At 42.5% G+C, this 12,533-nt stretch overlaps 1 protein-coding gene across 7 annotated transcripts in view; it reads right to left on the reverse strand.

Annotated features, from left to right (window-relative positions):
* Positions 1 to 12,533, reverse strand: part of Pdhx (pyruvate dehydrogenase complex, component X) — a 59,488-nt gene that overhangs the window by 27,524 nt on the left and 19,431 nt on the right. For 4 of the 7 annotated variants that reach the window (XR_015682892.1, XR_015682894.1, XM_087651934.1 and 1 more), the window contains exon 2: positions 11,119 to 11,199. Coding sequence is in view for 4 of the 7 variants with exons in the window: in XM_087651934.1 (XP_087508060.1) it covers positions 11,119 to 11,199 (81 nt within the window). In the remaining 3 variants the exon portion in view is untranslated. 7 annotated transcript variants of the gene reach the window in all.

Raw genomic sequence — 12,533 nt, forward strand, 5'->3', positions numbered from 1 at the left:
AAAATTACTATAGCAAATCTTTTTTAAGTCACTATTTTGAGGTAAACAGTCATCTCAAACACAAGACATTTTTAAAAATTACAGAAATGAAACAAAATAGTGTCAAGAAGAAAGGAAAACAATTAAAGCTGTAGGGAGAGAAACTCAAGGTTCTGAAGTAAGACACAGAAGAACACGACAATGGACCAAGCACCAATAGCACTGGAAGGGCAAACGCAGACAAGTGACAGCCTGAGAGCACCTCTCCACAGTCGGTCGGTTCAGGGATGGCGGCTGGAGGGAGCAGTGGAGGGCAGCTGTAGAGACAGACCACTGCTGAGAAGTTCCCAGGAGGCAGGAAGCAGGGTGAAGAATTCTGAACGCTGTACTGACTAAAATGGGTACAGAGAGGAGTCTTGTGACTTGGAGGGAGGCTCTGACTTTTATGTAGGTGCTGGTGACAAGGGGATGTGTACACATGAACATTATTAGTTAGCTTTGGTGAAAACAAGAGTAACATTTGATGACCAGTATCGACACTATCGACAGTAGGAAATATACTTTAAAATGTTATCAGGAGAAAGCAGATGGCCTCAGTGGAATGAGAGAGTCGGAGCACACTTCAGCGGTCAGAGGACAGTGAAGTAACACAACACCAAAGAAAAACACTGTCTGGAACACTATACACAGTCAGACAGCCAGTTAAGGATGAACTGTCAAGGATTTCAAGGTACACAAAGTGTAGGGAATTTTACTAATAGTGATTACTTTAAAGAGCTCCTACAAAATGCAGCTGAAGACAAGCAGACACAAATAGAAGGGACGGACACACGGACACGCGAGCAAGTCCCCACTGAAGGCACTAACACACCTGTGTCACCATTTACAATGTAACACCTAAGGATTAAAAGGTGAAAGGAACTCTACAACAGCATAGAGAACAAGAAGGCTTGGTGAGGGCTAACTGTGCTCACAACTATGGTACAGTTAGTAGAAAAAACTGAATTAATACTAGATCCAACTGGCAAAGTTTGGGGATTTAAAAATACAAATAAAATCTATAGCATTCAAAACTCAGGAAAAGCAAAAAACAACAAAATGATCGTCTAAAAGAAAGTGAGAGTATAAGAAATAAAAAGAATGAAAATAGAAATGTCTAAAAAGTTATAGAATTGGCCTAGGGTATGAGTAATCACAGTACAGATGAATAGATTAAAACCATCTACTACGAAATTATCAAAATGAACACAAAACTAAAACCTTTGCAAATGTGTCTTCTAAGAGACAGACCACAAACAAAGCTGAATGAGAAATACAGAAGTAGAAAACATGAGACATACACACACCTACTCATATACAGCCCCCATGGACGTCAGAGCCATTAACCGGCGATGCCGTGAGATACCAAGGAAAACCAACATTAGTAAATATGCCATGAAAGCTCAGTGTATGGAAACTTCTCAGTACACCAGAATGAACAACCAGGTGATTTTACCTTAGTTACAGGAGCTCAGGACTACTAATATTAACATTTTAATAAAGAAAATTTAGCTGTTAGATGGTATTTACCAAACACCTAAAAGGTACCTACCTCCTTTATCCCCAACAAGATGCTTCTGGCCAACAAACACTTATTGACAACCACGTTGTGCACCAAGGTTGCAGGAGTGGGAAATAAAAGTGGGTTGATTTGTTTGACTTTCTGACTCAAGAAACTCCCTGTATCCCCAGTAAAAAGTCAGCAGGGTAAGAAGTCAGCATGTTCTGGGGTTATTCAGGAGGTCCTCAAAGCGGTCTCTAGAAGGGAAAAGAAGCTTCCGAGAACAAGAGGACAGCTCCCCAAGCCTGAGAATATGAGTGAGCCGTGCACCAGGCAAGAAGGACAGCCAGAGCCCTGGACCACAGCGGGATGCTTTAGGCAAGTGGCAAACAGACCAAGGGACGCAGTGGAGACTAGAATGCAGAAAGGCAAGACCAGGGTGAAGAGACCCCGTCAGCAGGAGAGTTGATGCTCCAGCCTGCCTTCCTTGCGCACCTTTCACCACAGATACTTCAGGAGGGACCTGACACTATTTTCAGCAGAACCCCCACCCCAATGCTTCTGTTGTCGCAGTGGGAGAGCCTGCTAGACCAGGCAACTTTCCCAACACTTCTTAGATGCACAGACGACAGACTCTGGCCATAAAGAAAAAATACTGTGTGATTATTTTTCATGCACATTTAAATTTCAACTACTTTTTAAAGAACATGTATTAAGTTACTTTGGCCATATAAGTTTCTGAGTTACTCAACTGGCACACTTCTGCTATTTCTGAATTCCTCTGCTAACTTGAAAAAAATCACAAAGTGCATCAGGAAATGCTTTGCTGCTACTGTTGCTCTATCCCAGTCACTAGTCACCAGCTCCTGCATTAGCTGCACTGTGTGTAGTCTACCATTCCCCCAGTTTCAGGCCAGGGCTTCCTCACATTAGGTGGAAATGCTCTGAGAGGCAGAGACTTCAGAAATCCCTCGTTTCCATATGGGACGCAGATTTGTTCTTTACATTTACTTGGTTATAGCATTTGATTTGCAGCACATTTGTAACATCTGAAAAAGACGTTCTTCTTCTTTCTAAAGCCACGTCTCTCTATTCACACTGAACACTATGTTAGCAATATGAGCATGCTGAGGGAGCCAGAGCACGTGGTCAATGGAGCAGGACACAGGAAACAAGTCTTGTCGAACCACAGTTTAAAACAGAATTATTCCATGAGGAAGCACAGCCCGTAAGGATTAGGAGACTGAAGCTGTACCCGTTATCACTGGCACTGCACCCAGGACAGTTGAGACTGTGTAATGGCTCCCAAAGACCCAAACCCACAGCTCCAGTACTGATTAGCGCTGAGCTGCTCGGCAGAGTGGTAATGAGGAGCCACTGCCAATCCCAGACACAAATGAGCTCCGCTAAGTTAAGTTACTTATCTTTCCAACTTTCAGGAAGATTTTAAATGTGTAGCTATAAAAAACACCATGGACCTAAAAGTTCTATATTTATACTTCACATATACCTTTAAAAAAACATTTTGCAATATTTCCTGTTAAAAATAAAGTTTCAGATATATTTCTAGCTAATAAGCCACTAATAATCAGAAATCAGCCTCCCTACTCTGCACTCTGTCATGTAAACAGGTCATTTAGCTAACACTGATGCACAAGGCACACACACAGAAGAATGGACGGTACTATGAAAGCCTACCCTACCCCACAAGGGTCTAGCAGGTCATTCTTAGCTGAGGCTCCCTGGTGGGCTCTCAGCATCATGTGGCTGGCTGCAGAAGATGGCGGCTCCTCTGCTACCTGTACCATGTCCTCCTGGCCCGCGTCAGTGTTGGGGGTGGAGCAGGCTGGAGCAAGAGTGTGGGTCCCAGCAGGGACCAGAGCAAAGGCCTGCCCAGAGCTGTTCTCCAGCACCAAAGCCAGCAGCACAGTCCTGGTGAACAGCTGACAGAACTGAGCATGAGCTCCACAGAGACTTCCCCTCTCCTGAACATGTCTCAAACACAGTTAATGGCAATGCTGGCTGTATTAAAGTAATCCCCTGCCTCTTACACAACAACTTTATTCTACTGACAGTGAGGACTAGACATCTGTTTCAAAGATGCTGCAGAGGACGGCCAGCTGTTGTCTGTTCAGCAAGTAGGTCAGATCTGTATGAGGAGCAGGAAAATGTGCTTCTCGTGCTACAGTGAGTCATGGCGACCAACACACTGACAAAAGAAGCCATGCAGAAAAGCCTGTCTTCTCCTGTTTTACAAGAAATGTTGAGAAATGCAACATTTAAAGATAGGACAATCAGGTTGGCAGGAGCTGGGGGCTGAGAAGGGAGTAGCTACCTCAGACAGCAGGTGTCTGGCATGAGAGAAATGTGCTACAACTGAACCGAGGTGGCAGTCACAACACCTTCTCTAATTTTATGGTATTTTTAGTTAATTCTTAGACTGAAATAAAATATAATACTGAATACAAAGCTATTATTTGACTCATTCAAGAGCTAGAAATAACGATATGCTGTTCTCTTACTTCTGGAGCTCTGCCAGAACTCTAAATCCAAGACACAGCTTCACTCCATCGGCTCACTCCCAGGGTGGGCAGCCCAGTGGACAGACAACATGGTGAACCTGACAGCAGGATTCGCTGCACTCTGACCATCTTAGCTTCTAACAACCAACACATATGTACTCCCAGCATTGTCTGACGTGGCTGTAATTGCAAAGCCTCAACTTTTAGGAACCCTTAAAGCTTATGAAGACTGCACTCTGTCACAGGGAATAAATCACTATCTATCTAGTCTTTCCTTGCAATTTCTACCTTCTTACATGTTCTAAGTTCTAAAATAAATGTTTTAAATCAGGGACTAGGCATCAATAAAGACTTCACTATCTAAACAAAAACAGTGTATTAAAAACTACCTATTAGATTATAAAACTTTTTAACACAAAAATTAACCAAACCATTATAGATATTTTGCTCACCATTTTAGATCACAGTGGCAACAGTCTTTAAAGGGATCATGAATTACCAAGAACTAGAATTAAGAATGGCCTCACTTACTTCCAATATATTACTAAATAGCACCCCCTGCCCCAAAGCTGGGTTAACACGCAATTTAAAGAGCAAACTGAAGGGAAATAAGCTCCAGAAGATTAAAATGTCTGCTGTCCGTGAAACAAGTACACTGGTGAGAAGCAGAGCAGATGGCTGAACCGCTCACTTCCTGCTCCTGACTGCACTGTCCAGTCCCAGTGCGTACCTCACCACACAGCTGAGGGGCTGCAGGCTCACTACATCCACCGGCCTGTAACTTCACAAAGTGGGGTGGAACTTAACTTTTCAAGTCAATATTTAGGGGTGCAAACATCCTGCTGAATGAATATGAAAAGCCAAAGCTCAAAGCCATGAGGAGAAAAGGCTAAAATGGACTCCCATGGATCATATTACTTAGAAATGCAGAACTTTCTCAGCCACTGATAATTATCTTAAAAGATGTCATTAGCCATGCAGAGCCTGTCCTCAGAGTGCTCCAGTGAAGCACTGGCGTTGGTTTATATGACTGAGAATTTTGGAAAGCACTGTTAGCTGTTTCTTTGAATATGCCATCGTCCATCTTCTCCTTTAGTCCTGGTGGATATGTCTCATTTTATTCTTCTCAGTCCCAACTTCTCTTTCTCATCTCCCATCACTTTACCTTCCCTTCCCTTACTCTCGTTTTTTCAGTTCACAAATCTGTGTGTTTGGGGGAGGGCAGCTGTGGTTCCACATCCTCTACTTCCTCCCTCTCAGGGTGTCCTGACACTGCTGCACACCAGGGGGCTGCATCAAGGAGGGGATTTGTGTGTGTGTGTGTGGGGGAGCTAGTGCTATAGTTCTTTTACACAAAGGCCTTCTCCCACAATCTTCAGTAAAACAGCTCTCTTAGACGATCTTAGCTTGTGCACATACTTTTACTCAGAGTGGGCTTGTGTGCATACACTTTACTCAGGGTGAGCAGAAGTGTCTATGGACTTTGGAGAGCAGGAAGGAGTTTTCAGGGTAATGAAAATGACTGGCTGCAGTTTAACGCTTATGAGTGCCTCATTTGTATGAGAAGGCATTCCAGGAATCTCAGTACTGCCTGGGCAGATCCTTATCAGGAAAAGAGGAAGTCTGCAGGTGTGCCAAGGACTACTCAGCCTTCCCAGGTAGAGGGTGTGGGGAGTCAGTAGTCCAAGATAATGTCAGAGAAGGAGAGGCCCTGCAGGTAAAGGGAGTCCTCCATTTTGAGCAGAACTAAGATGAACTATCCTGTCATGGCAGACTTCAACTTTCATAAGCAGGGTCTCCTCACACAAATCTGTTCATGTCTTATAACATCCTCGCCTAACCTTCAACATCATTTTTAACTTAATGGGCAACACTTTTCATGATAGAGCTTCCACTTGGCCCTTTTCTCTGCCTGGTGTTTTTTAAGCTGTGTCTATGCTATCATCTTTAATTCTTTCTTTTATATATTAAATAAGTTCAAATTCACATATTTGTGTTTGAGTTTAGTAATTCTAACCAATGGCAGATCCTGGGAGTCTACTTGCTGCTGGCTATGCTTCCTGAATTTCACTCCCAGACAAGTGCTTCTGAGCACATCACTAAGTCTGGGACTGAGTGCTCAGCAAATGGGACTTGACCTTGGTTGGAATCCTGCATGGGTTATAAGATGAGTCCCACCAAGATAGCTTCAAAAGTATTAAGAGTTGAATATCTTTTCCTCAGCCAGGGACTTCTCACTCACAAAGTACCAAGTACTATATATAAACCTGAAGCCCATGAGAGAAGCTTCATGGAAATGGGCATTGTTACTCCACAGAGATTGACAGACCAACAATAACTCTGCTGTCACACAGCACTGAGTTCTACTCATACCGATAGCTCATACTCTATCAGCAACCCACACTGTGTCCAGACTCCACTTCCTGTAACAGGCTGAGCCTCCTGCCTTCTATGCCTAATGCATCTCATAATGGACCAGGCCCAAACCTGAATTTAATCATGGTTTCCTTTTCCTGCCTCTCGACCAGCTCACATCTCTACCCCTTTCTCAGCAGTCTCAGGGCCAGAGGGGCACATGGTTTCGTACTCCACTCCACTCTGGCTGAATTCTCTCACGTTCTAAGTCCATTTATTCTACAGGGACTAGTTAATCGGTAAAGCTTTCCAGGGTCTCTGTCACATTACACACTTTTGGATCTAACCAAATCCTCACGAATTAACTGCTTATAACCAGGGAAGAAAACATACTAACACATTCCCCACAAAGGAAGAGAGCTAAGCAACACTGCCAGTCAAATGAAACTTCTAAGACTCACCAGCCATAATGTATCATACCCTTCACCCCCACGCAAGCCCAGTCCACATGACCAAACGTCTAATCTGAGGCTCCTTTTGCTTTCCTAGTACCCAGATTCCCTCAAAGAAAGGCAGTCCTGTCCTAAACCACCAAACTCATTTGGTCAGGGTTCTCAACTAAATGCCTGCCGGCTCTCTTCCTGGTCTCCGTATCTGTCATCATTACTGAAAGTGACACCACAAATAGCTCGGCCTCCTGGAACCAGAATATAACTCTGTGAGAATTAGAAACCTTGCCCATACAGGTTGGGGATTTAGCTCAGTGGTAGAGCGCTTGCCTAGCACGCGCAAGGCCCTGGGTTCGGTCCCCAGCTCCGGAAAAAAAAAAAAAAAAAAAAAAAAAGAAACCTTGCCCATGGCCTAAACGCTGCATGTGCTATTTGCTGAACACTAGACTGTACCATTTGATAGCAGGGTTTACTTTAGAGACACCTGTGCCCAGTGCATCAGTCACATGCGGGCACCCTCCAAGTCCTGGCCAGGGCTAGTCCCTTGCTCTTCCCTGTCCTTTTTAAACACTTGCTCAACCAGCCCCCAAGACAAACACCAGGGAGCACGCACCTGCTGCCCTACAATTTCTCCATGTATCTAGTGACTCTGAATACAGACTGAAACTCTGTCCTCTTTCCTTCAAAATTACACACTTCGGACCATGAACAAAGAGGATGGAAGTTTGGTTAGAGTGTGCAATAAGACGTTGGTCAGTGGACAGTATCTGGATGGTTACTCTTACAGTGACCAAAAGATGGAAAAACAAACGGAAACAGAACCCAGAACACAGGGGGCCCTTCCCACCTTCCTTTAAACCAATGTTACAGCTTTTCCTTCTCTAACATAGAACCACAGCCCATTCACCTCTTTCACCTGGATAGTCAGTCTTTTCTAAGCACCATACTAGACACTTGAGGTCTGGTGAAATGGCTGCTATACACAGTAAACAAGCACAACTTTACAGACAGGTTTGTATCAAGTATTCTTAATAACATCAACAATCAAATTCACTGGTGATTTTAATAAAACTAAAGAATGGTTTCTCACTTTAGGTATACTGCAAAGGGACTAAATATAGCTTCTAAAGTGTATACACACACACACACACACACACACACACACACACACATATATATATATATATATATATATATATATATATATATATATATATATCATTACAAAATTTCAAACACACAGAAGTGGCAAGGAAAGCTAACAAAGTCACAGCATCACGAGACTCATAGCCAGTCTCACTGCATCCATCCCATCCTTAACCTAAAGCTCCCACCAGTGCTATTTCAAACCCAACCACAGACATAGCATCATTTCAAATCCTAGCTCCTGGAGATAACTACAAGCATCACTAAACTTCTAAAGAAAATGGTCCCTTCAGAGCATTAAAATTCTAGCCACTTTCAAAACTTCTTTTCAGTTTCCTTGGATCACACTCAATATGAAGTCTACACACAGGCTTTAGTCTCTCAAGTCTGTTATGGCCTGTGTGCTCCTCTTGAAATTATGTGTTCAAGAGGCTGGCCTGTAGCATTCCCTAGTCTGTGGCTTGTTGACCTCTCCTCATGGCATCGCGAAACAGGTTCCACTTCTCGCTGGTATACAGGAACATGGCAGGATTAAATTAAGTACATTCAGTTCCCTTTCTGGTAGGACTACTCCACAGTGAGGTGTTTTAACAGCAGGAAGCGAACTGCCTGGCTGCCTCTCTTACCATGATGCTAGCAGCCAGACAATCACTAGCTACGTCTATTACTTCATACCAGACTGTACGACAGTGATACCCTGACATTAGAATGAGTTTTACACTTTTAACAGCTGAGATATGCTGACGATGAGACATTTCATTGATTATTTGGTTACCCTAAGCTACAGTTTGGAGAAAAGATGGGAAAAAGTAGTTGAGGCTTTGCATTTATTAATAGTTTCAAAATGATTTCATTTCCTAGAATCCTCTCAAAATTTTCAATTACTATTAGTTTTCAGTACTAAGAACTTAGGGTTCAATACACTTTGTGTACACCCGAACACCATTCATCGTCCTTACTGATCCTTAAATGACACTATCTTTGGCTCCAGAAGTCTATAAAATGCCCTCTTAAGTTTTGGATCTTGTCCTTGCTTCTAAACTAATAGGATATTCTAGGTTCACAGGCATACGTCCTGTTCTAGCAGTAGCCAATCTCCAGAGTTTCAGTCACTTCAGTGGGAGCTGGGACTTAAGAGACCGAAGTGTGGATGCTCGTTGGTCTTTGTTTCTACACATTTCCAGGAAAGGCCATGACAATTATTGTTGTGGGGTCTTTATTTAACTTCTGCTATCATTCATCTGTTTTGTCTGTGACTCTTGCCAAGTCCAGGTTACCCAGATCCATCCACCTCAACTACTCCTTTGATGTGTTCTGTAAAATACATATATGACCCTGACATCTACCTTTCTGGCCTTTCTGTCTCCCCCATCCTATCCTCTCCATTACAGCTACTTACAGTCATTTTTAAGCTTTTCTCTTACCCTTTCTGGGTGCTGATTCCATGGCCTCTCACCTGCTAGGCAAGTGCTCCACCACTGACTGCACCTACAGCCCTTGGCTACCGAGGCCTGGGCGCTGCCCTTCCTCTTTATGATGGAACACACTACCCTTGTCACTGCCCTGCTAGTTTTCACTGAACATTTCTCCACATCAACAGGGGACACTGCTTACTTCTTTACAGTTACAGCCATTTTAAAAGTTAAGAACAGCACTCTGCTCACTCTGACCAGCAGCTGGGCTGCCTTTATTTTCTACTAAACAGGCAATACCTAGCCTCACGTGTGGTGCGTTTTGTCTTATTTTTACCAGTGTATCACAGAGACAAGTCTCTGGGAATAGAGCTACTGGGCCAAAGAGTAAATATGGAAGTAACTTTTCTAGATGCTGCAGTCTCTGCATTTAGATTATTTTCCACTCTGAGTATTTGAGAGCGCTCACTTCCCCCAATCCATCACTGGTCAGCTGGTCAAACTTCCACATTTCTGTATATGATATTGAAACATGATATTTAGATAGCACTTGTTTGCTAATTTATCAGTACATAGATTAAGTGTCTTTTTCCTCTATATCTAAGAGCCATTCCACATCTTTTTTCTGTAACCCACCTATTCATATATTGAACGTTTTATTTGTGGTACAAGCTCCTTTTTTCAGTTTGTCTCTAGATTCTTTTTATTTGGTTACCATGTTTTCTGTTATACAAATTTATTATCATTATTACTTTGTTTTATGTGTATGTGTTTCACATGCACATATTCGAGTATACTGCTTGTGTGCCTGGTGCCCTGGCCAGAAGAAAGTGCTGCATCCCCAGAACTGAAGTCCCTGACAGTTGGGAACTACCCTTTGAACACTTAGATTCAAACCTGGGTCTCCTGGAAGAACAGCCAGTGCTCCTAACTGCAGAGCATTTTCTCAAGCCCTACAAAATATTTTCTCATCAAATTTAACACTTATTGCCTTCTTGATTGTAGATTCTGAGAGGCAGGGAATTCACCACACTGTCAGCTGTACAGGAATCTATCAAAAATTTTCCTATTACTTGTGACAAATGTTTTTATTATTATACGGTATCTGACTTATTGATAATTTAGTCTTGACACAACACAAACGATGAATCTACTACTGTGCATTTTCATACTTAGAACATCCATGAGTATTTACTGCCCTGTTTTCTTCAATTCCACCAGTCTGTGTTTTGAAGCACCCCACAGTTTTAACTATAGAGGCTTAGGGTCCAATAACTAGCAAAACAGTCTAGTCCCCCACTGTTGGTTGCTGTTGTTTCTCTTTTAAGAATTTCCCTTATATTCTATCTTATTTATTTGTCCTTTCTATTGAAAGCACTTCCCTAGTTCCAGGAAAACATGCAGACACACACAAGCACAATAAGGTTATAGGTTAAGCAACATGATAATGATTTTGATTCTAAAAGCCATGAAAAGAACTAAATGTTGGAAGGGAAAGCCTTAAAGAGTTCACCATTATGTGACAGTGAAAAGGCATGTTTTAACCCAGAAAATTCTGATGTCCAATATAGTGTTTATTTTCATAAATCCACACCAACCAGTAAAGAAATACATCTGCTTGCTTTCTATCATGAATTATGTACAATACACGATGTGACAGGAACGAAATTACCAGATCATCGAGCAGGGAAGACATCAGGAACACAGCTGCTCACCTTCCTTTTTCAGCCATTTCACGATGTTCCCTTGTTCCATCGTAGGAGACAGTGATGGCATTAGGATTTTAATAGGATCTGCTGAAATTAAAAACAGAAAAGATTAACTAAACATGCACACAAAAATACTACAAACCCATACTCACATACCAACACAAACATTACACACACACAAATATACACAGTGAGACACTATACATACACATTCATATTATACACACTCATGTACTAACACACACATACAATGTTCCTCATTGAGAAAGGACACACCAAACTGGAAGTGACTATAAAAAACAAAAATAAAAGATTAAGCTAATACTTAAATACTTAAATATAAATAGAATACTTTCAGATCCCTTTTCATGGCTAAAAGACACAAAACAAAATCAAGACAGGGTTCTATGTCCTACAGCAAAATAATCAGGATCAAATATAAAAACTTAACTTCTAATCCTATGCTATTCAACATACAACTGTTCTTGCCAGTAGGAACAAGTAGGAACACTGGCCTTGTCAAAGGTGATTGGGCAGGAAAACCTAGGAGTTAAGCAGACCTTAAATCCCAATATGCACTGTAAAAACATCCCCTGACTCATGAGACCTTTGGTTATGCATAAGAAACCACTTTCTCCTTAGATATCTAAAAGGAGACACTTCTTTTTTTTTTTTTTTTTTTTTTTTGCTTTTTCTTGGTCTTTGGGTTTTTTTGTTTTAAGACAGGGTCCCACGTAACCCAGACCACCATGCAATTGGGCTGGTCTTGAACTCTGCCCTCCCCCCCCCCCCCCCCCCCCATGGAATAACAGGCATGGGCCACCAAGCTTGGCTTATCAGAGTACTTTCCTGAATATTTTACGATCTAGATTGAGTCCAATGGAACAAATGTCAGATGTCACCACAATCTGTCTCAAGTAGTTAAATGCCACCCAGGGATCCTCAGGAATGACTTTATCTCTTTTCAAAGATGCCAGGCTGTTAATATTTGGAAAGAGAGTGAACTTCAGGCCAGACTTTTGTGGAAAGGGTGGACTCTCAGCTGGACATGGGGTCAGGCTTCAAGAAATAATCAAGTGCCTGCCCAAAACTCACCATGGGTCAAAGCAGGACCCAGGAGCTGGATGCTTGAAGTCCCTGCAATATCCCCCTGGTTTTCAGGAGGGAAACACTGCTGTCCAAAACACAACCCGAAGTGACACATCAACCAAGTCTGGTAGGCACACCTGTAATCACAGCACAGGAGGCTGAGGAAGGAAGATCACCTCAAGTTCAAGACCAGCCTGTGTTAGTTCCAGTCAGTTCCAGGACAGCAAAGTCTTGACTCAAAATATCCATATTAAGGGGGAGGAGGGTGGGAGGAGTAGGCTGGGGAGATAGCTCAGTGGGTAAAGTGCTGTTCCTGCAAACCGAGGACTTGA

Source organism: Rattus norvegicus, chromosome 3, assembly GCF_021556685.1.
Source record: "Rattus norvegicus strain SHRSP/BbbUtx chromosome 3, alternate assembly SHRSP_T2T, whole genome shotgun sequence".
Taxonomy (NCBI): Eukaryota; Metazoa; Chordata; class Mammalia; order Rodentia; family Muridae; genus Rattus; species Rattus norvegicus.